Source organism: Fomitopsis serialis (genome assembly GCF_022376445.1).
Source record: "Fomitopsis serialis strain Sig1Antser10 chromosome Unknown B0H18scaffold_5, whole genome shotgun sequence".
NCBI lineage: Eukaryota > Fungi > Basidiomycota > Agaricomycetes > Polyporales > Fomitopsidaceae > Fomitopsis > Fomitopsis serialis.
Genome location: NW_025954965.1, coordinates 273,300 through 298,118, shown reverse-complemented (window position 1 = coordinate 298,118; position 24,819 = coordinate 273,300). Strand labels below are relative to the sequence as shown.

The 24,819-nt window shown below is 53.3% G+C and overlaps 12 protein-coding genes across 12 annotated transcripts; 7 read left to right on the top strand and 5 right to left on the bottom strand.

Moving 5' to 3' along the window:
• Window positions 1-102: 102 nt before the first annotated feature.
• Window positions 103-1,743, top strand: B0H18DRAFT_977943 (GTP-binding nuclear protein RAN). The gene is made up of 8 exons (XM_048044289.1): window positions 103-192; window positions 248-391; window positions 551-588; window positions 651-687; window positions 760-1,019; window positions 1,078-1,205; window positions 1,259-1,358; window positions 1,408-1,743. The coding sequence occupies exons 2-8, from the start codon at window positions 349-351 to the stop codon at window positions 1,447-1,449; spliced, it is 648 nt and encodes a 215-aa protein (XP_047898583.1). The 5' UTR covers window positions 103-192; window positions 248-348; the 3' UTR covers window positions 1,450-1,743.
• A 697-nt stretch (window positions 1,744-2,440) lies between these two features.
• Window positions 2,441-3,206, bottom strand: B0H18DRAFT_977938 (uncharacterized protein). Its single transcript, XM_048044288.1, has 4 exons — window positions 3,066-3,206; window positions 2,891-3,006; window positions 2,742-2,834; window positions 2,441-2,683 (listed from the first exon to the last, which is right to left on the bottom strand). The coding sequence occupies exons 1-4, from the start codon at window positions 3,091-3,093 to the stop codon at window positions 2,537-2,539; spliced, it is 384 nt and encodes a 127-aa protein (XP_047898582.1). The 5' UTR covers window positions 3,094-3,206; the 3' UTR covers window positions 2,441-2,536.
• Window positions 3,207-3,347: 141 nt separating this feature from the next.
• On the bottom strand, window positions 3,348-4,672 carry B0H18DRAFT_977932 (S-adenosyl-L-methionine-dependent methyltransferase). The gene is made up of 6 exons (XM_048044287.1): window positions 4,600-4,672; window positions 4,502-4,539; window positions 4,272-4,450; window positions 4,123-4,219; window positions 3,653-4,076; window positions 3,348-3,599 (listed from the first exon to the last, which is right to left on the bottom strand). The coding sequence occupies exons 1-6, from the start codon at window positions 4,633-4,635 to the stop codon at window positions 3,522-3,524; spliced, it is 852 nt and encodes a 283-aa protein (XP_047898581.1). The 5' UTR covers window positions 4,636-4,672; the 3' UTR covers window positions 3,348-3,521.
• Window positions 4,673-4,861: 189 nt separating this feature from the next.
• B0H18DRAFT_869324 (cysteine proteinase) lies at window positions 4,862-9,666 on the top strand (the record flags this gene model as incomplete). Its single annotated transcript, XM_048040007.1, has 23 exons — window positions 4,862-5,267; window positions 5,320-5,411; window positions 5,470-5,508; window positions 5,559-5,636; window positions 5,684-5,811; window positions 5,861-5,945; window positions 5,999-6,094; window positions 6,146-6,213; window positions 6,266-6,589; window positions 6,645-6,749; window positions 6,821-6,896; window positions 6,985-7,265; window positions 7,316-7,403; window positions 7,454-7,612; window positions 7,667-7,750; window positions 7,806-7,905; window positions 7,955-8,062; window positions 8,110-8,252; window positions 8,301-8,441; window positions 8,496-8,764; window positions 8,818-8,907; window positions 8,954-9,215; window positions 9,268-9,666. 23 exons carry the CDS (start codon window positions 4,862-4,864, stop codon window positions 9,664-9,666), a joined length of 3,621 nt encoding a protein of 1,206 aa, XP_047898580.1.
• A 130-nt stretch (window positions 9,667-9,796) lies between these two features.
• On the bottom strand, window positions 9,797-13,837 carry B0H18DRAFT_485663 (uncharacterized protein). Its single transcript, XM_048038257.1, has 8 exons — window positions 12,991-13,837; window positions 12,790-12,932; window positions 11,511-12,728; window positions 11,321-11,457; window positions 11,225-11,269; window positions 10,819-11,169; window positions 10,588-10,766; window positions 9,797-10,535 (listed from the first exon to the last, which is right to left on the bottom strand). Exons 1-8 carry the CDS (start codon window positions 13,749-13,751, stop codon window positions 9,881-9,883), a joined length of 3,489 nt encoding a protein of 1,162 aa, XP_047898579.1. The 5' UTR covers window positions 13,752-13,837; the 3' UTR covers window positions 9,797-9,880.
• Window positions 13,838-15,235: 1,398 nt separating this feature from the next.
• B0H18DRAFT_1114590 (NO signaling/Golgi transport ligand-binding domain-containing protein) lies at window positions 15,236-16,062 on the top strand (the record flags this gene model as incomplete). The annotated part of the gene is made up of 4 exons (XM_048033138.1): window positions 15,236-15,304; window positions 15,376-15,573; window positions 15,645-15,884; window positions 15,943-16,062. 4 exons carry the CDS (start codon window positions 15,236-15,238, stop codon window positions 16,060-16,062), a joined length of 627 nt encoding a protein of 208 aa, XP_047898578.1.
• A 172-nt stretch (window positions 16,063-16,234) lies between these two features.
• On the bottom strand, window positions 16,235-16,801 carry B0H18DRAFT_869318 (mitochondrial 30S ribosomal protein S13; the record flags this gene model as incomplete). Its single annotated transcript, XM_048040005.1, has 3 exons — window positions 16,235-16,403; window positions 16,500-16,702; window positions 16,754-16,801. 3 exons carry the CDS (start codon window positions 16,799-16,801, stop codon window positions 16,235-16,237), a joined length of 420 nt encoding a protein of 139 aa, XP_047898577.1.
• A 162-nt stretch (window positions 16,802-16,963) lies between these two features.
• Window positions 16,964-18,238, top strand: B0H18DRAFT_1082522 (XAP5-domain-containing protein; the record flags this gene model as incomplete). Its single annotated transcript, XM_048031543.1, has 6 exons — window positions 16,964-17,242; window positions 17,309-17,638; window positions 17,721-17,819; window positions 17,871-17,891; window positions 17,947-18,141; window positions 18,194-18,238. The coding sequence occupies 6 exons, from the start codon at window positions 16,964-16,966 to the stop codon at window positions 18,236-18,238; spliced, it is 969 nt and encodes a 322-aa protein (XP_047898576.1).
• Window positions 18,239-18,731: 493 nt separating this feature from the next.
• On the top strand, window positions 18,732-19,828 carry B0H18DRAFT_977881 (vacuolar ATP synthase subunit D). Its single transcript, XM_048044286.1, has 4 exons — window positions 18,732-18,947; window positions 19,036-19,228; window positions 19,282-19,531; window positions 19,586-19,828. The coding sequence occupies exons 1-4, from the start codon at window positions 18,786-18,788 to the stop codon at window positions 19,743-19,745; spliced, it is 765 nt and encodes a 254-aa protein (XP_047898575.1). The 5' UTR covers window positions 18,732-18,785; the 3' UTR covers window positions 19,746-19,828.
• B0H18DRAFT_1101487 (translation protein SH3-like domain-containing protein) lies at window positions 19,801-20,764 on the bottom strand. Its single transcript, XM_048032525.1, has 5 exons — window positions 20,695-20,764; window positions 20,426-20,538; window positions 20,155-20,366; window positions 20,026-20,095; window positions 19,801-19,970 (listed from the first exon to the last, which is right to left on the bottom strand). Exons 1-5 carry the CDS (start codon window positions 20,708-20,710, stop codon window positions 19,968-19,970), a joined length of 414 nt encoding a protein of 137 aa, XP_047898574.1. The 5' UTR covers window positions 20,711-20,764; the 3' UTR covers window positions 19,801-19,967.
• Window positions 20,765-20,927: 163 nt separating this feature from the next.
• Window positions 20,928-21,874, top strand: B0H18DRAFT_869550 (FRG1-like family-domain-containing protein; the record flags this gene model as incomplete). Its single annotated transcript, XM_048040030.1, has 3 exons — window positions 20,928-21,640; window positions 21,692-21,752; window positions 21,803-21,874. The coding sequence occupies 3 exons, from the start codon at window positions 20,928-20,930 to the stop codon at window positions 21,872-21,874; spliced, it is 846 nt and encodes a 281-aa protein (XP_047898573.1).
• A 483-nt stretch (window positions 21,875-22,357) lies between these two features.
• On the top strand, window positions 22,358-24,734 carry B0H18DRAFT_927356 (DnaJ domain-containing protein). The gene is made up of 7 exons (XM_048041651.1): window positions 22,358-22,468; window positions 22,528-22,566; window positions 22,633-22,880; window positions 22,933-22,985; window positions 23,036-23,188; window positions 23,240-23,572; window positions 23,623-24,734. The coding sequence occupies exons 1-7, from the start codon at window positions 22,415-22,417 to the stop codon at window positions 24,417-24,419; spliced, it is 1,677 nt and encodes a 558-aa protein (XP_047898572.1). The 5' UTR covers window positions 22,358-22,414; the 3' UTR covers window positions 24,420-24,734.
• The last annotated feature ends 85 nt before the right edge of the window (window positions 24,735-24,819 follow it).

Here is a 24,819-nt window from a genome sequence, read left to right as displayed (position 1 = left end):
AACGGCGACGTTACTTAGCACTAGCACGCATCGCTCGAGTCATGTCTCTCGAAGCTATGTACTCAATACTACGCCGTACGTTGATGAATATTGCCGTCTACCCGACCCACTTCGTACCCTTACATCGACCATTGCGAGTGAGCAAGGAGTATAAGTAGGATTTCACAAAGCACACAACTTCCATTTTGAGCGGAAAGTGTCGAGGGATGAACGCATGCTTACGTAACTCACTTATCTAATCCCAAAGACCTGCCAGATTCTTTGCGTTCGCGTTTTCACTCAGGACCACCACCCTCCTCTTTCTTCTACTCCCATCCTCCTCTATATCTCCCCCGTCCTCGCAAAACCATGGCCGATCAGTCTACGATCCCTACTTTCAAGCTTGTGCTTGGTACGCTTCGATCGCCCAGTGGCCTACGCGCTTTCTGACCCGTTGTGTTTGACGCGTTTTCTCGATCGACACTCACCATTCGCGTTCTTTGTGTCCCCTTCGCCTCCTCTAACATCCCGGACCTTGCCTCACTGCGCGATGAACTCTGATGGACTGCAGTTGGCGATGGAGGTACTGGAAAGACCACTTTCGTCAAGGTATGTGGGACGCGTTTGTCCGTTAGCCTGTCTGATCGCGTACTGATCTATCCACCCCATAGCGCCACTTGACGGGTGAATTCGAGAAGAAGTACATCGGTATGTCGCGATAGCTCGATGCGTGCGAGGTGTGTATCGTCGTCGTCGTCGCTCACGCGCCACACCATGCAGCCACTCTCGGTGTCGAGGTGCACCCTCTGTCCTTCTCCACCAACTTCGGCACGATCTGCTTCAACGTCTGGGACACTGCCGGGCAGGAGAAGTTCGGTGGTCTCCGTGATGGCTACTACATCCAGGGCCAGTGCGGTATCATCATGTTCGATGTTACCTCTCGCATCACGTACAAGAATGTGCCCAACTGGCACCGCGATCTTGAGCGTGTTTGCGAGAACATCCCGATCGTGCTTTGCGGTAACAAGGTCGACGTGAAGGTGCGTTGCAGATGAATCATTGTGCCGCTGCTGTGGCTGACTGCGCGTGATCTTGCAGGAGCGGAAAGTAAAGACTGGTCAGGTCACCTTCCACCGGAAGAAGAACATCCAGTACTTCGAGATCTCCGCGAAGTCCAACTACAACTTCGAAAAGCCCTTCCTTTGGCTTGCGAGGAAGCTTGTTGGGTAAGTTTGGCTCAATCGCATTGATGTCTTTATGCCAACTTTATTTCGCCCAGTAACCCGGCGTTGGAGTTCGTTGCCGCACCCGCTCTCGCACCGGCTGAGGTCCAGGTTGACCCCGCTCTCATGGAGCAGTACCAGAAGGAGCTTGCACAGGTACGTTCTATTGTGACCTTGTCTGATAAACGATTGATTAGTGGTCTAGGCCGAGGCTGTCCCTCTCCCGGAAGAAGACGACGACTTCTAAGCATAACGAATACGCTTTTCTCATCGCTTCACCCTGGCTTATCGCTCACACATTTTGTGATCCATACTGTTCCATATACACATTACATTGCAATCTGCTACCCCGAGAATCGTCTTCCGTTACGACACCACTGTTATGAATAATCGTGTATGCCAATCGCAGAGAGCGTCATGTCACTAACGTACGGAGGTTGATCGAAGCATGTGTATCGAATCGAATCTTTGTAGAATCAATTGAGGGGAGGTGAATCATGATGCAGGAGCTCTGTATGCAGACTTTAGGACGCATAAGTCGAATTGTTGCAGCCACCCAGTACTAGTGGTCGGACGCGCTACGTGTATATTCGCAGTTCGTTACATCATAGCTCAGCAGAGGGAGGTAAATATAGATATAGTACATGTCAGGATAGCGATACATTCGATTAATGTCTTCAGTGCGCCTTCATAGCTGCGCATTCAAATCCAGCAGGCCTCTCCTAAGTACCATAGATGACATGGGGTCCAAGTCAAGCTCACTAATGACCATATACCTATCTTTGGCCGGGCTGGCGGCTAGCAAATGCAGCCTGTCCTCATTGTATATCCCCAGCTCGACGAACCGTGGTAGCAGTTCAATCAGCGGCAGGCTGAGTGACGCAAGGAACTTGCGGATTGCTTCGAAGTCGCCCATCTGAACGGAAGGGGGGCGTGGTGCTACGTTGCGCTTGAATGGCTGGGGCTGAGCCGATATCGAGTCGTCGCTGACCGGCGACAAACTGTGGAAATCGATCTGCCGATGGATAATGTAGGCTTAGCCGGTCAAGAGTACGTTTGATGATTCACATACCTCCGTGGAGGTGGAGAAGAAGAATTGCGCTTGATCTTGACGGGACATACCCCGGCATAGAACCGTCTAGACTTGGTGCGGATCACTGCAGGCGATGACGTTGGTTTCTGTTTCGCGGAGGCGTGGTTCTTGACGGAAGAGGCCTTGTGACTGGCTCCTTACGACTGGGCTCCTTGCGGATGGGTTCACTGCGGTGTCCCTTGCCGACGACGCGAATGATCTGGGAAGACCCAGACTAAAACAGTTATCAACAAGCATTCAGCTACGAGAGGCTCATAGGGCAAACCTTGTCTTGTGTGCTTGCTGGCTTGCTGGACTGCCTACTCGCCAACTTGGCAAACTTCGTGGTGTATGCCTCGACCGGCCAATAGCCATCATATTTGTCCATCAGAGTGCAGCGTTGAGCCACCTGTAGGCCCCGCCCGTGAGCTGAAGAACTCCAAGAAAGATTACGGGTGTGATGTTACCTCACTGATGTGCGCGGACTTTGCGTCAGCGGACTGCTGAGTCCACGGGAGCGAGACATCGAGATGATTGTCAACAGATTCATTGATAATATTCTAAGAAGTGTTATGAACATGTTTCGGACGCTGCAGACCGGAGCGTCATGACGTACAACGAATGTGTCGAAGTCTTCTGCGCTCATGTTCATCTGCGACCTGAGCGTGTTATGCCCGGTTCTGCTCCAGGCGGCCGATTGGGCTATCTGCCGTGGCCTCTTGATTTTGAGATCTGGATGGTGACATAGGTGGTCAGCACTATCACATTACGTATAATGCAGCATAGTGTACCAAGAAGCGGTGATTCGTCCACCAACATGTTGTCACCAGGAGGCCTTCCAGCACGAGGTTGAGAGCTGTGAGGGAACGGTACAGAGCGCGCGAATGTCGACAATCTGCGATCACTTACTTTTATGCTCCTGTCCCGTTTGGTAAACCACTCGTAGCTACCGCAGGTGACCGCAAGATTAGCCTGATAAAGAATTTCTCCCGGGTCTCCGTGGGCCGACATTCCGTACAGTGCCGCAATAGACGGTGTGTGAACAAGCACGACGCTGTACTAGTCAGAGCGATATCTTTGACGCATTTATTCATGTTCAAGTATATATTCCCTGTTAAAAGCACAGCGCTGACGAGCGCACACTGTACTGCGTGCCCGGGCTGCCGTCAACCACGTGTATTTGTGGACAAGCTCAATTGCGAAAATGACCCTAGCACTCGAAGGAAATCCAGATAGACATCTGCTGACTAGAAGACCGCTTTCCGCTTGCGACCCGTGTACTTTGAGTCGCGAGGGACATCTTCCTTGCCCCTCCGTCGGTATAGCTGGCATGATTGGATAAGCTGTCATCACCGTACAGTCTGGAGGCCCAACATACCTCCTTTTTTCGAAGGATCCAATCTTTGTCTTTGATACTTTTCCGTTTGCCGTTCTTATCTCGCTTTCGCTGACGTTGTCTTGAGGCCTCGAACCGAGCCTGGCCATCTTCCTCTTCCGCCTCCAGACCTTTCGGGACTTGTTGCGCACCACCGCCTCCTCCTACGAAAAGACAGAGAAAGACCTTCCGTGCCTTGTTGGAGTTGGGATAGTCCACTACCACACCACCACCGAATCCTGCCTTCTGCGCTATCGAAGTAATCAATTGTACTTGGTCGTCTGAAGTCGGATAAAATTGAAGGACTGCACGAGACGGATTACGTAGTGCTGCATGGAGTGTCGTGAAGAAGCGTGTGAGGCGGTGCGGGGGAGAGGACGTTGGGTGGGACGTTTCGGCATTCAGTAGCCATTGAATGACCGATACGCTAAAGCATTGTTAGAAGGAATGACACATGTGCAGCAAGCACGAACCTAATTGCGCCATCAAAGCTACCAGGTCGGAAACCAAAGCCTTGACCAATGTCTTGCAGAAATAGATCGCCCTCTACCTCCCGTTCAAGCGCAACCTCTATATATTGTAAGTAAAGCGAAAGAGGAGATAATTGAGAACATCATCGAACCTAGCATGCTCGGTGCAACGTCTACGCCCACCCACAGATGGCCTTGCTCGTCCAAAATCTCACCTGAGAGCCCAGAGCCGCATCCGATGTCCAGTAGGAAGGCGGGTTGGTCAGGAGGCAGGCTGAGTAGTTCCAAAGCACGATACGTCATATCGGCTTGAATCTGCTGGATACGAGAGCTGTGGTGAGATGAGATTCGGTTCTCTGTCGGAAAGCAAGACTTGACGCACTTGTTGGTGTACTTTTTGGCTTCTGTGTCGCCATAATACTGGCAACAAGGGCGAGGTTAGCTTGTTTACAGGACGTAAGTGTCTTTGCATATGCCTACAATTTCCGGCGGTGCTTGCAGCTCTGGACGAGACATGGTGGGAGGTTGAGGAGAAGAGGGTCGCGGTGCGGTCTGCGCCTGGACCGAAATCTTCGGGGATGCTTGAACGGATCTCGATCTGAGATCTAAAGCAACCGCCAAGAGCTAAGCGCCCGTAGGCACTGAGCGCTTGAGCGTCGCGTGAACCAGCCGGAATCCACTCCTGCTTTGCTCCTGCTCGAACATCCTACACGACTAGCTCGGGTTTGTCGCCGTCTCTGACATGCCGCCGAAACGGAATCGACGCACATCACCTTCACACTCTGGGCTAACTGCCGGAGAACGGCTCAAGCGCGCGAAGCTCACCGACAGCAGAGTGTATTCAGCCTGGGGTTGGGTGGGCGTAGAGGTGGCCGACGTGTCACAAATCACCCAACAACATCGTCTGGCTACCTGTGGTTTCTCTGAGAACAGCTCACATCCGCTTTGCTTGAATCGCTACGCCGTTCCTAGGTCCTCGCCTTCAGTGAAAGGCGATTCTAACGGTGGTGGGAAGGTGGCAGCGGGTGAACTGGAGGACGATATCATTGTCATCTCGGACGATGAGGCACCTAGATGTAACAGTAAGGTCTGCAAGGCAAATCCGTACTGTCTTAACTATCTCGGCCAAGAGAAATGGGATGACGAAGGTGAGAGCATTGGCTCGTGAAGACTCTGTAAGTCGTGACAACGTCCCGTTAGTTAAAGCGCGTGAGGCTTTTGTGAAAACTGCCAATCTCGGAGACAATCCAGCGGAGAACGCGAGGAGGCCTGGACATCCAGTCGGCTTGAGAGTATGTGGATGAGCTATCCAATGTTGAGCTGAACTTAACACCGGCTTTGTCTCCCTAGAACCTGGGTGCCACATGCTATGCAAACGCATACATTCAAGTAATCATCTTCCACTGCGTATGCCTACTCGGCTCAACCTTCATTTGTAGGTATGGTTCCAGGACCTGCCTTTTCGCAATGGCGTATACCGATGTCAACTGCCCGAGGACGAGAAGTTCAACCTAGAGGTGAATTGATCGTAGTGGTACTCCAATCAATGACTTATTGTCAATAGGTTTCACCGATATTCCAGCTACAAGTCACCTTCGCAGCAATGCAGGAGGGTATCGAGAGTGCTTTCAATCCCGTCAAACTGGTGGAAAGCCTGAAACTCAGAACTACGGAACAGCAGGATGCGCAAGAGTATGTGCTTGGATATGATCGTCTTCTGTGCTTTCTCAGACGTGTTCAGATTTTCAAAGCTGTTCATGGCCCACCTCGATACAGAATTTCAGAAACAGGCTGACCCAACACTCAAGACGTTGATAGCCAACCAGGTACAGTATACCACCTAGGCTCTTGTCTATGTTCGGTTGCTCATGGCACCTAGTTTCAAGGCAAACATACCTACATCACCACGTGCCAAGAGTGCCAGTATCGTTCAGAACGGAGCTCGGACTTCCTTGAGCTCGAGGTCACCATCAAGGTACATACGTTATGGTCGATTCTTTCGGAAATCGCCTAATGCAATCTGCAGAACAATTCGACGCTCGAGGAACGGTTAGGTGCTCTACTCGAACCCGAGATGATGTCCGGGGATAATCAGTAGGCCTCATCGCCACCTCATGTCCCGTCGGTCGTGTCTCAATGTCTCCAGGTACTCTTGCCCGAGGTGTGATGGACTGCAAGATGCCAAACGACACATGGAACTTAGTTCTCTACCTTCTGTGCTTCATTTCTCTTTGTTGCGCTTCGTATATGACCTCTCGACAATGGAGCGCAAAAAGAGCAAGCACAACATATCCTTTCCGACTACCATCGATATGGATAGGTTCCTCGGTCCACCGGAGTCGGGCCCTCGTAAGCGTCGGAGGAAGGGCGATGGTCAAGAGAAAAATCTGTACCAACTGCGGGGTATCTTGTTGCACAAAGGAGCCAGTGCCTATCATGGGCATTACGAAGCGCAAGTATTCGACGTTCAGTGAGTGTATGCCCACCATCAGCCCGCCCCCTCGTCTTGACATTGATGTACGAAGGACCCAGTCGTGGTACCAGTTCAACGACGAGACAGTGACCAAGATCGACTCGCTTGCGGGCAAAGTGCAGAATGGGCCCAAGGCTGGCCCGAAAGCGAAGTACATGTACTGGATCTCCCGAGCCCGCCGAATAATGACACAGCAATGATGTTCACAGGAAGACTATAATAGCACAGGCAGTACCTAATGGCAAAGCTAAGAAGAAAGCCTCGTTCCGCTCACAGCGACAGCGACATCGAGATTCTGGAGTATGTTTTCGAGTTTGAGGCAGTCGGATGGATCTGAACGGATAATACAGACAGTCTCCACCGGCGTCCGCCGAGAAGTCCTTGCTTGACAGACCACTGTAGGGATGCTATTTATGTCGATCTCAACAGAATCTAACCGTATGTCTAGATATATCTCATCCAAGGATGCTTACATGCTGGTCTATTCCCGCGTTGACGATGTCAAGCCTGCTTCACAAGCCAATGGCAAGCGGCCTGTAGCGACGTCCAGCCTTACAGATCTCGACAATCACAGAGTCGGCGTGTCGCTTCCGAGACCACCTCAACGGGCGGAAGCAGCAGTTAATGCGTTAAATAAGGCGCATACTGCAGCGTGCGAAGCATATGGTGACAAGTGAGGAAGCCTGGCATATACGGCCGTGCCTGGATTGACCAGCAGTACAGGAAGCATCGAACTCTAGCTCAGTTTGACGAGATACGCCAGAGGATCATGGGTATTGTCAAGTCGTGGAACCTCACTTCTCGTGATCAGGTACGTTCTGAACATGCACGAATTGCCGCTACTTGACACATCCTGTAAAGGATTGTGTGGTGGCGAGTCGGCGAGGTCTTGAATCGTGGGTGTCGCGACACCTCAAAGCCTCTCCCTCTGAGTCTGAGCCAGGCTCAAAAGATGCACCTGAGCCGGCCAGTTCCTCTCCCACGGAAGATCATAGTGTAGACACAAGTGAGTGGCCCATCGTGTGTCAAAGGGCTACGTCAGTCTGAACAACAGTAGAGCCAGGTAGTGACAAGCATGTCATAGTGATGTCGCAGGTCTTGTGTGAGCATGGTCGGTTGAATCCCAGTAAGGCGGGTGATATGAAGTTGATAACTACTGTGAGTCACTTCTGTATCCTTAAAACTGGCAATGAAGTTCGCCCACTTGTTGCAGGCTGCACACCAACGTATCGCAGCGGAAGATGATTGCGAACTAGCTCCGGAACTTCGTCCATCTGATATTTGCGAAGACTGCGTCGCATTGATCTTCAACGGTGCGGTCGAGTTGAATCAAAATCGTATCTTCTAATGCTCTGTGTATAGAGAAGTTATATCACATTGAACATCCACGCTTGGTAGATCAATTTGACCAATTATCTGGGGTCGAAGAGGACGAGCCTGGCTATTGGATCTCTAAGCAATGGCTGAAAGGTAAGTTGATCATGGGGCACGTTGAGCTCAAGCTAACTGTCGATCAGATTGGAGACTATCGAAACCTAAGATGCACGTCGCTTCTCAAGAAGACCCTCCCCCAGACGCTGCCGACTTCGTGCAAGACGTCAAATGTGAACACGATGGTCTATCTGCCAACGTTACTGCCCGCCGGCGAATATCATCAGAGGTACCGTCTGTAGCTTCGGCGGGTGCTTAAGTTAACTGTATCACGCAGGCTCGCCTTCTCCTGAAACAAATATTTCCGACCTGGGAAGCACTGTCGACAGAAGCCGAATTGTGTCCAGTATGTGAAGCTCTCGTGCACATTTCTAAGGAAGACAAGCGTGAGTTCCGAAGACAAGCAGAAGAGGAAAAGGTTCTTTGTCCTACGCATCGTCACCATGATGACTGCTCACGACCAACGACTCAGGCCAGACTCAAGCATATGTACGACAATGCGTTAAATGGGAATACGGCATTGCTAGAAAACGTCCCATGTGCCATTGTTCCTGCTCAATTTGTTCGAGCTTGGAGGCAATGGCTCTTACGTCCGGCTGAGGTTCCTCGCCCAGACAGACTTAACAACTCGCTCTTCGTCTGTGAGCATGGCCTCCTTGTCCTAGACCCAAATGTCAACAGCGATATGGACACCTCGGTTGCAATCATCAAACGTACTGATTGGAACACCATCGAAGAACTGTAAGTCTCTCTACACTCTCGTAGCTTCACAGACTGAGAATACGCCCATGCAGTTATTCTGGCGATCCTTTGATTGCGATCGAAAACACGGGTGCGAGGATCGAACATGAGTTATCAGTGTGTGCGCCGTGTCGTCTGAAGAGGTACGTCTACCCATGCTATGCCCGTTGCATACTAAGAAGGCGTTAGGAAATCTACGTTCGATGTCACTGAACTCACCATTCGCATTCTTGGTCGTGGCGCCCCAACACCCACCCCCGAAACTTACTCCGAAGAAATGACAGCTGGACGGGTAGCTGAAACAGCGAAGCCGTCTACACTCATCACGTATGGTTCCCGGAAGGCTCCTGCACTGCGACAATCAAGCAGGATCAGGCAGGTGAAGGAACACGGCAAACGACGTCGGGTTACCGTCACAAGTGCCATGTCGGTGAAAGACCTCAAGGTTATGGTATGTGTCTACCCGTTCGGACATCGCTTCGGTGACCTACAGCAACGTGCAGCTCCAGGACGAACTCGGCACACCAGTGATATCTCAGCGACTTTTCCATCACGGTCATGAACTTGACAACAGCTCATCGACACTCTCGTCTCTGGGTATTCTATCGAATGACTTGCTGGATCTACAAGAACAGGCCGAAGATATCAACTTGCTCAGCGATTCGGATGATGAACCAGCGGAGCGCCATGGGAAGAGGAGAGCAGAAGGTCAAGGCTTTGGGGGCACTCTTCTCAGTGGACTCCTTGCTTCTGATGGGGATTCACAACCCTCTCCACAACCAGAAGATCCTTCGACGAGAGCTTGCCCCGCTTGCACTTTCGCAATGCCCTTGACTCCGCTGCATGCAGTGTCTGCGACACTCCACTGTGACTGTGCAGTAGTGACCGACCCAAGCCTGTAATAGTCTCGGTCCGAAGAACAAGTTGCGAAAACAATATGTACGTACATACATAACTGTTAGTAATTACAAGTTCGGCGGCAGCAATGGTGCTTTTTCTACAAAACATTATACAGCAAACGACTGTGATGAAGGGACGTTGAACCATGCATGCGTGCAGTCTATGGCAAACCCGGGATGTAACACATAACATAACGACTGGTCCGCATAACGAGAACTAAGACATAGAATAGAAGACTGGGAGTGAAGTGGGCGGAATGGACATCCCATAATGCGGCGGTGTTGTGCCTGTCGTATGCGCCCGACTAGCATCTAGAGCGGCAAGTTGCGACTCCATGACCAGTGGGACTGGCGGCCTAGTCTGCTGAGTCTGCTGAGTCTGCTGCTGCAGGAGCGAGCTCGCAGTCATCAGAACGTCGACCTCACTGGACAGAGGTCCGACCATGTCGACGGCCTGGGCCACCGCGGATTGCGTGGCCACCGACACATCCTTCACCGTGACCTGGGGTGCCGAGTTCTGCGACGGGGGAATGCCGGCAGAAACGGCGGCCACTGAGCGGTCCGCTGCTACCTGGCGAGCCGCCTGGAGCACGACTTGCTGCGCGGCTGCCGTCAGAGCATTGGACTGAGACGTGCCCTCCTGCGCCTCTGCAGCCATCTTCGTGTTAATCGCCTGCGCAGTCACCGTGAGGACGTGCTGCTGTTTGGCAAGCGCCTGCAACTCCGGTCCGACTTCGTTGGGTGAGGCCACAACTTGTGACTGTGCCTCCTGCGCGACTCGCTGGGCAGCAGTGGTCAGCACTTGGACCACTTGAGAATCAGGCGCAACTACAGGGGCTACCGGTGCCATTGTCGTTTGTGTTCGCATGATTCTAGTCAATGTGTCAATCGAGAGGATATGCAGACGGTAGCATCACAACGGACCGGGGTGGATTACACTGCGCAACCACTGCCGTATCACTCAAGACACGGCGAGGATTTTGAATGTCTCCGACCAAAGAAGGCCGTCGTGAAGGAGTGAACGTCGAGTCCACTGATGCCATGGGTGCGATAGTAACATGCACCGTGTGGGATAGGAATTCCTCTGTACCATCTTGTACGAACTAGCGAGCTGCCGTCAGACTAGGCGAGAGACATGAATGAGAATTCACCAACTCTGGCCTCAACAGTGACATCGCAGTTCTGAGCATCCGGTGTGGGTATGCCGGACAAAACATCATCTTTCCAAGACAACCATGACGGCAGCGACGGGGAGCTGTACTTTACGGGCATATTCGCCCGCGACGCTTGAGGATCCCAGATGCGCGGAGCCCAAGACCACCGCAAACCGACATAAGCCACCCCAGGTGGCGTACCGGCCAGTCTCCGCCTGAAAGGACGGAACATCCAACCACTCTCGGTCTTCTTCCCATCAACATGCCAAATGTGATTGCCCTTTGACTTCGATTTCTTGCCGTCTTCGTTGAACCGAGAGATGTAAGGTTGACTCCACAAGAAGTTGCGGATCTTTACGTTACGTATTGGTGAGCTCAGCAACACATCAGGGGAAAATGGGGCGCACCTTTTTCATCGGGATCTTCTCTTCCGGATAGCCTTGACGGGAAAGCTACATGGACGAGTGAGCGGCGCGAACTGTGCCAATGATCATATAACTCACCTCCTCTAGAAACGCGTTGGTGAACGCTTGTATCCGGAACTTGAATGGCCGAAAATCAGGCGACTCGTCGAGCCGTTGCATCTTCTTGGCCATGAGCGTCTGGTGTATAGGCTCCCCCTTCGCGTCGGTCGCCTCCACTGGAGAGATCGATCAGTCAGCCTTAATCTGACGATTGCCGGCAAAAGCTTACGGTTCGAGCAAATCATATTGAGGAACTCAAAGAAGATACGCTCGACTTCGGCACGGTACTCCTGTGGGACTTCATTTGCATGGCCCGAGGATGTCGATCCACCCTCGGCAGAAGGTGATCCGCGGCTCATGCGGCGCTGACCCCCACGGGGTGGCTGCACAGAAGCCGACGGCCCCTCGGCACCGACTACAGCGTCCGCTCCTTCAGCACCGGCAGAGGGTGAGTGGTACTGCGAATACGACAAGTCGCCGAGTTCGTCATCGGAGTCCTGCCCATCCATCTCATCATCAAGCGCCGGGGACGAAGCGCGAGAACGCAGCGCTGCGGCTTGGCGCGCTTGTAGGATGTCGTACGGAAGGTTTGGCATTTCACCTTGCTGGTGAGCGAACGACGACGAACGCGACGAACGGACAGAGGGATGCGAGATAAGCGAGACAGACGATGAAGACGGCATGGGTATTGATTGCTGGTGCGATAACATGGTAGCTCGAATAGGCGAATGGAATGCGGGCGGCGGCGGGAACTGCAACGAAGACGGTCCCGCTGCAGACATACCAGACTCGGGGATGCGCACCAATACGGCGCCTGCAGACAGGGAGTGCTGATGGTGATGAGTGAGAGATCCTTGCGGGTCGCGCCACATGCTACCGGGTAAGGACGGATTAAAGCCGGTGGAAGGAAGCGCAGTGGATGGGACGCTGGAGGTGGCGGGAGACACGTACTCCGTTGAAGAGCCGACCAGACCCTGTGGGTTGTCCATTGTCGGATACTGCACGCCAGCTTGCAAAGGGTGCGAGGAATTAGGCGGGTCTGATGCGAGAGCTAAAGGATGAGGGGGTATCCCAGCAGAGCTTTGTGGACGTGAACTAGAGCCGTTCGATGACAACGACGGTGGAATGGAGGATATATCGCCCAGCGAGGACATTGATGGAGGTGGTATCGTTGAGGGAGTAAACGCGAAACCGGAGGAAGTATGGGTTGAAGTCGACAGGCGCCTGACTGGTGCAGTGGAAACGGGCTGAGGTTCGTCTTGAGGTTCCAACTTCATGGCCTTCATGGCTCTATCGCCGTCCATAGAAGACGCGCCGCGTTTTCGCGAGAGATCGGACGTGTCATACATAGCGCTGGGGTCGAGCGGTGTGGACGGCGGGAAGAGCGAGAGAGTATTTAAAGGCTGGTGTTGTTCAACGTCCAACCCAGGAACCGCGGGTACAGTAACTGAAGAGGGCCAAACCCAGATGTTGAGTGTGGTTGCGCAAGTGAGGAAAGGAGTACTAACCCGATGCGTCAGCTAGTTTGACTTGCGAGACCAGTTCCGCAACGAGTAACACGTTCCGCTTGAGCTCGTCTACGATCTGCTGCGCATCTGTAGTTGAACCCATGTCACAAGCTTTACTGGCAGAGCTCGCTGTACGCGCGATGCTGATAGATGAGGCATCAGTGTCGGTGACCCTCGAGAGTAGGAGAAGATAATACACACTTTTTCAACATGGTACCTAAAGTGAATAAGTGCGGGCTACCGCCTTGCTCTGGAGAGTCCTCTTTCGCATGGCGCGCGGCGTCATAGGGCGGATACGGAAACCCTGGGTCAAGGCTTGATGTCGCTGGTCCGCTACTCGTAGTCGAAAAGCCTAGTTCCGATCCAGAGCTTAATAAATCTGGAGGCGATCCTGATGACTCTGTGCGACTTCGTCGAGCTTCCACGCCGTTAAGCGCGGACACGAGTGAGGACGGCGTCGTAGAGAAGGATGGTGCCATGCCGTTCACTGCAGGGGAAGAGGCGTGTGATGGGTTTGTTGACACAGTCGTCGCACTAGGTGATGAGGCCAGGCGAGCGACATCAACTGCGTCAAGCCCATTAATGTGATCGAGTGTAAAAGAGGTGTTTTGGCTAGAATAATTCGTTAAAAGCCCGTGCGCTGCCGCTGCGTCTGCAGACGCTGCGGAGACGACATCCATGGCAGATACGTCGAGTGATCGAGACGGTAAATTGCCCAGTGACAGCTCGTGAGGTAGGGAGATTGCATGGGTGGGATCCATGTCGGACTGGTACAGAGTTGTCATTTGAGGATTGACATGGGTGACGGAGGTAGCAGTGACAGTGCTGTCGACTTGCGAAGACGACATCATGGACGGAAAGGCGGATGCGCTGCCATTCGTTTGAAAGAAAGACTGCGGATCGAGAGGTGCGGCTGTACGTGCAGCATTCGCCGAGGACTGTAGCTCCTGCTGCGAGGCCATAACAATGGCGGCGCAGAGGACGAGTACTGTCTGTACAGCGGCCTAACAACGGCAAGCACGGCTGTCAAGCACTCTGATCGCCTCGGGGACGGATGTCTTGAGTTCCCCGGCCTAAGCAGCGGTGAAAAAACCTAGATGCGTCAGACATAAGCTTGATGGAGGGTTCTAAATGCCACTTACGAAGGATAAGTGCGTCCGAGGCACGACACGAGTAGTGGGGATCAAGAAGATCGCTGGGACGGCTCCCGGGTCCTATCGGCTGTAGGGGGCAGCAAGGTCGTAGGGTTGAGAGAGAAAGGCCCTGAAGGAGACTGGCAGGACCGGATGCTGGAACTCGGGCGCGCTGAGCAGCGGGCGGAGAGAACGAGGCGGATGGGACGAGGTCGAGACCGTAACCTGCACTGGCGAGAGTCGCTTCCCAATTAGCCGTAGCTGAGAATTCATGAACTCCCGCATTGGCTTATCTAATCAAACACGAATAAACACCGCAGATAGCAGCCACCAGGCAGCCACTCCGTCTTCTCGCGCCACCGCCCGCCCTTCTCCGCCTTCCGAGTCCTCGGCCCATCCCCTGCCAGCTTCCGTCGCGCCCTCGCCGTCCTGCGCACTCACCGCGACGGCACCCGACGGCTGGGCACCGCCTTCTGGCTTTCCGCGACAACGACATGCACACCGCCTCACGCCAGCGCTCGCTCGTCGAATCAGGACGCCGCGTTCTGCGAGAGCTTGCCCCTTCCCGCAGTCGCACCTGCCATGCCAAGTCATGTAGCCCAGCTGGGCACGATACCCGTCGATAGTGCCGTCGAACATCCTCCAAGACAGGATAATTCAAAGCTCCGTCTGCGCGTGAAGACACACACTATCTAGCGCTTGCCTTCCCATCTCCTCATCCGCCTTCCCGTGCCTTGACCACGATGGACTCGTGATAGATGTGAGTAAACGTGTCGCATACATTGCTACATCAGACGCTGTTGCTCTGGCTATCAAGCTCGGTGCGCTCAGACGTAACGGCAACTTATCCGCGTGGCCTGGTCCAGTCCAATGCAGCGGGACGCCTACATGGGCATCAGCTGTTGAATTACATTACACGGGAAGTCAGTGGATGGACTTCCTCCTCTGAGCTCTAGGCTCGTCTGCATGTTGTTGTGCCTTCGTTGTCTCTCCACTGATGGTCCCGAATCCGTGCTAGCGTCCGAACGGTCGACATTGAGGCCTGTGATCTGCAATCGCTGGAAGCAGCGCATAGACTCCGTACATTATATTAGTGTACTCGTTGTTCTTGATTCGCCTGGCCAATGTCAGGCGATCTTGCGTCCATAGTTGTTTGTGAATGAACATGATGACCCGACATTTCGGCGTGCGGGTCCCACCCAACTTGAGAAAATGGCCTTGATTGGGCTCATCCAGTCTGTCGACCGCGAGATCATACTAGACGCCCATCGTAGTCTCCGTCCTGCATCCGTTCTGTGCGTCGCACGCCCGCGATGGCTTCAACAAGCAAGCAGTACAAGGCCATAGGCGAAGACATTTGGAAGGGCAGGACAGAGAAGATCGTACGTTTCTGCTCCGGCTTGCATACACCATGTCTCCGGCGCACGCGCAAGCCTGACTCTTGAAGACTTAGAACGCAGAACTGTTCGCTCTCACATATGGCGCACTCGTGGTGCAGCTCATACAAGACTATGAGGACTACGCAGAGGTCAACAAACAGCTAGAGAAAATGGGCTACAACATTGGAACGCGTCTCATTGAGGATTTCCTCGCACGGAGTGCGATTGGACGCTGTTCAGATTTCAAGGAGGTCGGAGAGGTGGTCGCAAAGGTACGTAGTTATTCGTCGTGCGGGCGATCCGTTCTCATGCATCATATGTGCAATGCCCTGATCCACCACAGGTTGGCTTCAAGTCATTCCTTAACATTACCCCCTCTGTAATGCACGCCGGACCCCTTCCTTCCGAATCAACGCGAAGTAGCACTCCCACACCTTCAGCAAATGCCTCAGGGTCATCCTTCACATTGACCCTGGACGAAAACCCTCTCGCGGAGTTCGTGGAACTTCCAGAGGAGGCGCTTGAAGGCGAGCTTTGGTTCAGCAACGTGTTGTGTGGTGTTCTGAGAGGTGCTCTCGAAATGGTAACGCTGCACTATTCGCCTCGCTCCTGATCTACCTGACAACACGTTTGTCATTCAGGTTCAAATGCAGGTCCAGGCCACCTTCATATCCGATGTGTTGCGCGGCGATGAGGCCACCGAGATCCGAGTGACGCTACTCAAGTACCTGGAAGAGGAAGTACCCGTAGGAGACGACTAGGCGTGCGTATGCACCGATGTACAGTATGTAAATTATCGCATCCCCTGGCCCAAGTTCGGCTCCGAGCAACACGACGTGAATATTGAGTAGGATGGGCGAAGTACTAGTGAGAACAGCTGCGAACGAGTAGTCCTTGCCCAACACGAAGTACGCTGACCTCCTTGCACCGCCTCTATGAGTACCGCACGACCCTGTTGAGTTTCCTCGCCGTCTTCGCGTTGGAGTGGGTTCTCTGCCCCCTGACGGGGAATCCCTGAGCATGCCGCCTCCCCACGTAACTCCCGATGTTTCGCAGATGCGCAATGTTATCCCTGATCTCCCTGCGTAGCTCGGCACCGAGTCTGAGGCCCCTCAGTTTATCTCCAGGGAGCTCCTTCTCCGACGGAGAAGCGTCCGCAGACGTAGGTGGATTCGGAACAGCCGGAACCGGTTGTGACGGCCGAGGAGGGACGTAATCCAGCGTCGCGAGCGGGAAGGAAGGCAGGGTGGGCGCGGTAGACGGCGAAGACAGGAAAGCCGTCAAGGTCGTGATTTGTGGGGATGTGAGCCCGCGAATCTTGCACCTGTCGTGTATCTGAGCACGGGCACAGATCCGTGCAGCAGTTTGGTGTCCGATGCCATAGAAATGTGTCAACGCGAACTACGACACAAGTCAATGCCTGGACGCGAAGCAATACTCGAGCATGCATACCTTGACTAGCTGTTTCTCTGGTAGCAACGTGCCAAGAATGTGCACCATCCTGCGAATAAGCCGTGCTCAGGGCTCGGTCGACCAGCGTGCAAAAGGTTGGGAGGCGCAGGTAGCGAGTAGACGCCCGTTGATCGTCAGTCTGCCTCGATTTCGAACTCCGAGACCGACTACTTGAACTCACGCTACTTACTCTCCGTCTGAGGCACGGCCATGTCGAACAACAAGGCAGAAGGACGTCGCGAGGATGCATTGGCAAAGCAGCGCAATCAAATGCGAGAGGATTTCGAGCGGCAGAAGCAGTCTCTCATCAACGAGACTGAGAAGGCTCGCCCTTCGTCGAACCGTTTCGTGGGCCAGAATGACTCCATGGAAGACACTCTCAAGAAGAGTACGGTTGGTCTGGTCAGGCTTGAGGAGTTCCAGCAGCGACGGAAGGAACTCGAGGAAGCGAAAGCCAGGGAAGCTGCGCGCACAAACGAACTGAAGTATGTCGTGCTTTCACTCAATGCATCACTCAACACATATGCTTGTGCAGTTCGCTAATCAGACGTGGAGAATTTGTTTAGAGATGAACAGAAGAAAGCAAAGAAGCGGAAGAAGGCGGCCAAGTCTACGCTCTCGTTTGCCATGGATGACGAGGAGGGAGAGGTAGAAGGCGAGGGAGACGGCGACGACGGGGAGCAACCCAGTAAGCGGGCCAAGTCGCGCAAGAATCCCAATGTCGACACGTCCTTCTTGCCTGACCGGGAACGCGAGGAGGCTGAGCGACGTCAGCGGGAGCAGCTCCGGCAGGAATGGCTGCGCAAGCAAGATGAGATGAAGCAGGAAGACATTGAGATCACTTACTCGTTCTGGGACGGCAGCGGTCATCGAAAGAGTGTGATGGTGAGTCGCCTTTCGTCAGACAGCAGGGCACGGCCTGACCACGTAGAACATGCACACGGCTTGTTTGCTCCTCACTACATAGTGCAAGAAAGGCGATGATATCGCTACCTTCTTGGAGAAGTGCAGACAGCAATTGCCCGAGCTTCGAGGTGTCAGCGTTGACAACCTCATGTACGTGAAGGTAAGATGTCCGTCATTGTGGATGCTGCAGTGCTGACCGATCAGTGTACAGGAGGACTTGATCATTCCCCACGTAAGTCATCGTCATCGGGGGATTCTTGCGTTCTGCGGGTTGACAGGGACGATAGCATTATACCTTCTACGACTTCATAATCAACAAAGCTCGCGGCAAGTCTGGGCCGCTGTTCAACTTCGACGTCCACGACGATGTTCGTCTGCTAGCCGATGCTACCATCGAAAAGGACGAATCTCATGCAGGCAAGGTCGTGGAAAGGAGTTACTACCAGCGAAACAAGCATATATTTCCTGCGTCTAGATGGGAGGTGAGCACATCATCGTGCAGTGCGCCACGCGGTTCACTGATGGTATATGTAGGTCTATGATCCGGAGAAGAAATACGGGAAGTACACCATAGCGTAGCCGCCACAGCCAAGTTTTGTGCGTGCTTTGGGTTGCATGTTGAGATCAGCGCAGTCGTACTCTAGCTACATATATGCTGTCATTGCTTTCTAAATGTCCCGTACGTCGTCAGCTTTGTGAATGAGTGCGATGTTGGCCATCGGTGTGCATCCTAGCAAGGTAGGAGCGGGTGGTGGACGTTTGAACGTTGTGTGCCAATTGCTTCAATAATTGTCACTTCACGGTTGCCAGAGAGCCTAAGTATAAGCTCGTGCTATACGTTGTCTTGGCAAATTCAGCATCTCAAAGTTGGGAAGCAGCGGCTCCTGACATTTCCACCTCGGTACACATGTACGGTGTGGATGTGCTATACAAAATGCCAGCAGGGCTGTATGATGGTACGCAACATAGGAGGCTGAGCCTACGTAGTATTATTACAGGCGCCCGCTACGCGTTCAATCACGTGGGTACCTCCTAGTGCTCGCTCTGAGATCGTTCTGAATCTCACCGCTGTTGGTAATATTGCCCTTTCATATCTGTCTTCCCGTCTTTCGTACGTGTATTCGAGATGTCCGGCGCCGGCCCTCGCGAAAACATCTTCCCCACTCGGATGGCGTTGACCAATACGAAACTACGCCTGAAGGGCGCGCAGACAGGCCATTCGTTGCTAGCAAAGAAGCGCGATGCGCTGACGACAAGATTCAGGGCTATCCTACGCAGGGTTGACGAGGTGAGCGGTGATACTGTTCTGGACATGCTGCAGCTTGTCCGTCGGTGTATGTGCTAGTTTTAATAGGAATTACCCTTGATCTGCCTAGGCGAAGCGGAAGATGGGCCGGGTCATGCAGTTGGCATCCTTCTCGCTGGCAGAGGTCACGTATGCCACCGGAGATATCGCGTACTTGGTACAGGAACAGGCGAAAACCGCGACCTTTCGTGTGAAGGCAAAGCAGGAGAACGTCTCAGGCGTTGTTCTTCCCACATTCGAAGTCGACCGGGTGTCAGGAACCGGTAAGCATCGTACGTTCACTGAATCCGTGCTCTCCTCACCTCTTGCACTGCAGACTTTAACCTGACCGGTCTCGGACGCGGAGGACAACAAGTTATCAGAGCAAAAGAAGTCTACGCCAAAGCCGTCGAGACGCTGGTGGAACTTGCATCTCTGCAGACAGCATTCATGATCCTAGACGAGGTCATCCGTGCTACAAATCGTCGAGTCAATGCCATTGAACACGTCGTCATCCCTCGTCTGGAGAACACCATCAAGTACATCTTGAGTGAGCTCGACGAGATGGATCGTGAAGAATTCTTTAGGTGCGGGTTCTTACTCCGAAGGGATGGCACAGCCTGCTTAAGTAGTATGACCAGGTTGAAGAAAGTACAAGGCAAGAAGAAGCGAGATGCAGAAGCAGCGGAAGCGCAGCGAAGACTGCTTGCAGAGGCACAAGAGTCAGTGGACTTCACCCCGGAGGTTGGTGGTGGAGGCGGCGACTTGCTAAGCAGCAAAGACGAAGACGTTATCTTCTGATTCACATGCCTTTGTGTATACCAGCTTTCATTGACTTTGCTCACTGGATCGGCTCTCAATGAAATGATGTCCACGCCATGACGAAAATCAAGGCGAACGGCATGGTAAATTGGCCTCGGGGCCCCATACGGCATACGATGTGCGTGATATCGCATACATACATGGTGAATTTTGAGATGCAATGCGACAACCGGGAAGAGAAGAAGACAAAGGAGCACGCAATCACTATGATTGTCTTCGCATTAGCAAGCGCGAATGAATCAAGACTGACCCTACTCACATCAACCATCTCCACATCCTCACCTGACTTACCGCTCTTCTTGCGGTCTTTCCGGTCGAGGATTGCACGCCTGTAAAGACATCCCGCCTCAGAATGGGAGAAATGCGAGAATCGTGATGACAAACACACCTGTCCTTGTCCAGCTTGATAGTGGTAATGACAACATTGCTGGGGTGGATGCCAATGGGAACCGTCGCACCGTTTGACTTGTCGCGCTGGACACGGTCAACGTGGATCACCCACTTCTTACGGTACACTTGCGTGACCTTGCCCTCCCGACCCTTGTACTTGCCGCGCACGATCCGCACCTCGTCGTCCTTGCGAATGGGTAGTGACCGCGTCTATGTGGTGCATGAGCATTCATTCGCATTCATTCTTCCAATCGCAAAACGAGACATACGTTGTGCTTGCCGCGGAGCTCCTTAGACAGAGCGGAGGACATGATCTTGCGGCGGACCGACGAGGGAGCAGCGAAGTGCGCCTTGCGCGACTTGCGCCGGGAAGAGGAGACATCTGTATCACCAAACAGCGTCAGCATAAGGTCGACCTACCGAGACGACATCCAATCCGCCGAGTATGCATCCAGCCACTAATTCCACCAATTTCGACCGTTCTTTCGCACTCGAGCAAACTGACAGCATCCCGGACATCAAAGCAGCAGCAACTGACCAGGGTTGAACTTCATCTTGAGGGTCTTGAGGGTTTCGTCGGCGGGCGGGTGGGATGGCGTTGATTCTCTTGCCAGCGCTCAAACCGAGAAAGGCTCCCACGCAAGCGACCAGAACGAGTCCCCTGACACCCCGATGTGCGCCATTGGGCGCCTACTTACTCACACTGCAATCACTTCCGTTCACTGAACTTTCACTGAACCGTTCACGGTTCACTTGCGCCTATCTAGCACAATGTCTACGGATGAAAGGGTACGCTCTACCAAGCTCAAATTTAAGGGCGAGAAGACGAAAAAGAAGCGCAAAAGGGAGGATGGAGAGGAAGGCTCTAGCAGCGGCCGGCGTCGACGCAAGGAGGACGAGGAGAGCCCAGATACTTGGGTCCTCCCTGAACAAGCTACAGAACTCCGTGGACCAACCTTTATTATGCACCCTTCTGACCCTTCACCCATCTCTATAACATATGATTCCACCCGTGGTCGCATTTTACTCCATTCCCTAGACAAGGACAAGACGGAGGACGCACCGGAGTCGGTGAGCATCCTACATCGCACCCCTACCGAAGTCTCGCAGGTATGGGTGACAACACGCGTTGCTGGCTCCCCCACAATCAATCTGCGGACTGGCACAGGCGAGGGCAAGTTCCTGTCTTGCGATAAACACGGACTGGTATCCGCAGATCGAGAGGCCCGAGGTCCTCAGGAGGAGTGGACGCCCATCGTCTTCCCAGACGGAATGGTCGCATTTCAGAACGTCTACGAGAAGTACCTAGCCGTTGACGAAGTCGCTGGTGGGACGATGGCTTTGCGCGGAGACAGCGACGAGGTGGGCTTTGCGGAGCGTTTTTGGGTTAAAATCCAGAACAAATACAAGAGGGAAGCACATGAGGAAGAGAAGAAGAAGGAAGGCGCGATGGATGAGGTCAGCATAGACGAGGCCAGCACCAAGTGAGTCGCCTCACCTTTCCTGCGAATCTTTGTCTGAAACATTTTTACCAGCAAAATGTACCAGGCTTGGGGTGCCGGACGATCTATCACCTCGGTAGAAGACAAGAAAGCGGTGAGTTGCATGTTTAGGTCGCCCATACTAATCTGACTGCCATCGCGCAGTTGAAACGCGCTAGGAAAGAGGGACGTCTTGCTGAGGCATTGCTAGATCGCCGCGCGAAATTGAAGAGGTGAGAGACCTCTCTAAGTATTGGTGAACTCTGGACGGCTCATCATTGTCGTAGTGACCGCTTCTGCTGAGTTTGGCTTGGACGCTGTAGTGTACTATTGTCAGCTTTTACAATGACCTTTTGCTTCCATAACTCTATTTACCTGGATCAGGCACTGGTGTCACAGTTGGAGTGTGCGTGTTGCCTGCGTGCTGAAGAGTGCGCAGTTTTGCAGCAGACAACCTGTCCGACTGGTAACTTCTGTGCATCATGTCGTGCGATGACGAACTGCAGTAAGTATGGCAGTCAGCTGCGACAACCAACGGCACTGCAGATTTGTATGGGACACAGTGTCTTTGAGAAAATCTCGCTCGCATTGTGCCGTGCATGTCTGCGAGAGTGGATACCTGTGCACTGCGAGCGGCGGCGACGCGTCTGGGGCGCACGAAGATGGGCGTCTACACGTGCAGTATACAACCACGCGGAAACGCGGCGCGTGAAGGCGCCCACTTGCTACGCGTTTTTTCGCCACATCTCACTCGCATCGAGACACTCAGTTCATGCCATGGTGAAACATTCGACAGTCGTAGAGGCGTATGGGGCCCTCGGACTTGAACAGGTACGATAACTTTCCTGGTGACAACCAGTTTGAGCTGAGATCCCTGCCCTCTTTTCAAGGGTTCGTCGCTGGAGGTGGTCAAGAGCACGTACAAGCAAGTATGTGACGCGCGTGTGGGACATTGAATATCAGCTCACAACGCGTTCATCATCGCGCTCGCGTAGCTCGCGCTGAAAACACATCCGGACAAGAATCCGGGCAACGAAGATGCCACTGCCCAGTTCCAGCGGCTCAGTGAAGCATACAACGTGCTCGTCAAGCATCTAGATCGGTCATCGTCTCCCCCACGCAGGCAGCCACATAGCTATTCGTATCGCCCATTCGATGACGATTACGATGAATACGACGACTTCGACCGCTATGACGATTACGACGATTACGACGATGACTTCGAGGACTTGGACTTCTACATGTGCGCTGAACGCGACCGGTTCAGTCGAGTTGGACGCTGACATTGGCTCTAGGTTCTTGTTTGAGGAGCTGTTGAGGGGCCGCGCCAACCGTTATGCCAACATGCGTGAGTAGTGCTGCTACTGCATCTTTGATCATTCTCACTCGCTTCACTAGGTTACAGCCGTCATAAACCGACGGCGCCCGAGTCCCCAGAGCAGTATCAGGCGCGTATTGCTCGTATGCGTGAAGAACAAGAGCAAGCCGAGGCTCGTCGCAAGCGGGAAGAGGCCGCGCGGAGGGAGACGCAACAAATGGAACGGGAAAGGGGTTAGTCCAATCTCTATGCATTGAATTGTCACTGACGAGGCCCTCACTCAGAGAGGAGGCAGGCTGAGGAAAGACAGAGAGTCAAGGTCGCTCAGAAGAAGGCCCAGGCAGTTGCTTCCCAGAAGTCAGCCGAAGAGAAGGCCCGTACTCAGGAGCAGCGCCTCCAACATCTGCGCTCTGATGCCTTCGCTGCTGCTCGCCGTGGAGACTCGGCGGGCGTCAAGAAAGGCGTTTATGAGGATAACGTCGACGCCGCTGGCGGTGAGATTAGAAGAGGCGGTGAGAAGTTCGTCAAGACTCCGCCGAACGACCCACGAGAGGCTTTGTTGCACATCGCCGCAAAGCATGGTAACGCAGAGTTGGTGGAATGGCTGGAATCCCATGGTATGTTGTATGGGCTCTTTGTTGGCCACCAGTTCATTGAAGCACAACAGGCGCCGAGTTAGACGAACGGGACGGGCAAGACTTCACAGCGTTCCATGTCGCTCTACAGGCTGGGCATATTTCCATTGTCAAGCACTTCGTGACCACCTATGCCCCTCAGGACTCCGATTACGAGAACATCTATAGGCGACCTGGATCTAGCTCGCTGCTCAGGCTTGCTCTGGACTCCCGTGAACCAGAAGCCGTCTGGATAGTGCTCGATAATCAACTAGCCACTCAAGACGATATAGTCGCTGAGTGGTCTTCGGTAAAATCTGCCGCAGGTAGAGCTGCCATCGTCGGAGCAGGAGGAAGGAAACAGGAAGCGAAGTATGAGGAAATTCGTAACCTCCTCATAAGCTACGGAAAGCTCCCACCGGAAAGCCAAGAGATGACGCCAAAGCCATCGAAGGGGAAAGCTGCCAACGGTCGTGCCATGAACGGCGGAACACCTCGACCAGCTTCTGACTTTGACGCTTACGAGTCACCGTACCCGTCACCACCACCGGAAGGAGGAGACGAATATCATCCGGATGACTACGTCCCTCAAAATACGTCGAGGTCAGGGAAGGTTTATCGTGGTCAACCCCGCAATAGGCGACCGTACAAGCAGTACCACCAGTTCGGCCACGAATCGCCTTCCACAAATCCCGACCACGCACCTTGTGACGACGTGCCCCCCAGTCCCGGGACCGATACACCTTCACAGCCACAACCGCCCTTTGCACGGGGCCGTGGTCGTGGCAGGGGTGGTTATCGCGGCAGAGGTAGAGGCAGGGGTCGGGGTCGGGGTCAGCCTCCCTTGTAGATATTCTTCCACTGCTATGTGCTTTCCTCTCGTTGTCCTCGCAAAACCTCATCTCCTCGCAAAGCTTCAATTCCACTTCATGACCTGGCCGTATTTCGATTGTCGCTTCGTCTTGCACGCAACCTCACATGTTGTCCATGATCCCACCATGACCGTCATTACTTTGTTCGAACTGACTTCTGTCATAGAATGCTTGTGTACACATAGTTTTCCGTTTTCCAGTCAAGTACCCATTCATCCTTTCTACAAACTTCATAAGCCTGCTTGGCACAAACGCCGTATCATACCAAATAACTTAAGTAAATTTTGCGTGCCACGTCCATAATAAGTTGCCGTAACTCACTATTAATTACATAATTATAATTATTACTGCTGACAAAGCTTGCCGCTGGGCCGGAAT

Excerpts from the sequence above, each read along its gene's own strand:
- B0H18DRAFT_485663 (XM_048038257.1), bottom strand. The coding sequence starts at position 13,751 with ATGGCCTCGCAGCAGGAGCTACAGTCCTCGGCGAATGCTGCACGTACA. Across the intron at positions 12,729-12,789 it reads CAAACTAGCTGACGCATCGG|TTACTGTACCCGCGGTTCCT; the intron begins GTTAGTACTCCT and ends GGCCCTCTTCAG. Across the intron at positions 11,270-11,320 it reads CCAACGCGTTTCTAGAGGAG|CTTTCCCGTCAAGGCTATCC; the intron begins GTGAGTTATATG and ends TCGTCCATGTAG.
- B0H18DRAFT_1101487 (XM_048032525.1), bottom strand. Across the intron at positions 20,367-20,425 it reads AGCTCCGCGGCAAGCACAAC|ACGCGGTCACTACCCATTCG; the intron begins GTATGTCTCGTT and ends TGCACCACATAG. Across the intron at positions 20,096-20,154 it reads ATCAAGCTGGACAAGGACAG|GCGTGCAATCCTCGACCGGA; the intron begins GTGTGTTTGTCA and ends ATGTCTTTACAG.
- B0H18DRAFT_977943 (XM_048044289.1), top strand. The coding sequence starts at position 349 with ATGGCCGATCAGTCTACGATCCCTACTTTCAAGCTTGTGCTTG. Across the intron at positions 688-759 it reads ATTCGAGAAGAAGTACATCG|CCACTCTCGGTGTCGAGGTG; the intron begins GTATGTCGCGAT and ends CACACCATGCAG. Across the intron at positions 1,020-1,077 it reads GTAACAAGGTCGACGTGAAG|GAGCGGAAAGTAAAGACTGG; the intron begins GTGCGTTGCAGA and ends GTGATCTTGCAG.
- B0H18DRAFT_927356 (XM_048041651.1), top strand. The coding sequence starts at position 22,415 with ATGGTGAAACATTCGACAGTCGTAGAGGCGTATGGGGCCCTCGGACTT. Across the intron at positions 22,469-22,527 it reads GGGCCCTCGGACTTGAACAG|GGTTCGTCGCTGGAGGTGGT; the intron begins GTACGATAACTT and ends CCTCTTTTCAAG. Across the intron at positions 22,881-22,932 it reads GAGGACTTGGACTTCTACAT|GTTCTTGTTTGAGGAGCTGT; the intron begins GTGCGCTGAACG and ends CATTGGCTCTAG.
- B0H18DRAFT_977881 (XM_048044286.1), top strand. The coding sequence starts at position 18,786 with ATGTCCGGCGCCGGCCCTCGCGAAAACATCTTCCCCACTCGGATGGCG. Across the intron at positions 18,948-19,035 it reads TCCTACGCAGGGTTGACGAG|GCGAAGCGGAAGATGGGCCG; the intron begins GTGAGCGGTGAT and ends TGATCTGCCTAG. Across the intron at positions 19,532-19,585 it reads GATCGTGAAGAATTCTTTAG|GTTGAAGAAAGTACAAGGCA; the intron begins GTGCGGGTTCTT and ends TAGTATGACCAG.
- B0H18DRAFT_977938 (XM_048044288.1), bottom strand. The coding sequence starts at position 3,093 with ATGTTGGTGGACGAATCACCGCTTCTTG. Across the intron at positions 2,835-2,890 it reads AAGACTTCGACACATTCGTT|AATATTATCAATGAATCTGT; the intron begins GTACGTCATGAC and ends AACACTTCTTAG. Across the intron at positions 2,684-2,741 it reads AGTCCGCGCACATCAGTGAG|GTGGCTCAACGCTGCACTCT; the intron begins GTAACATCACAC and ends CGGGGCCTACAG.
- B0H18DRAFT_977932 (XM_048044287.1), bottom strand. The coding sequence starts at position 4,635 with ATGTCTCGTCCAGAGCTGCAAGCACCGCCGGAAATT. Across the intron at positions 4,540-4,599 it reads TGCAAGCACCGCCGGAAATT|TATTATGGCGACACAGAAGC; the intron begins GTAGGCATATGC and ends CCTTGTTGCCAG. Across the intron at positions 4,220-4,271 it reads CGTTGCACCGAGCATGCTAG|AGGTTGCGCTTGAACGGGAG; the intron begins GTTCGATGATGT and ends TACAATATATAG.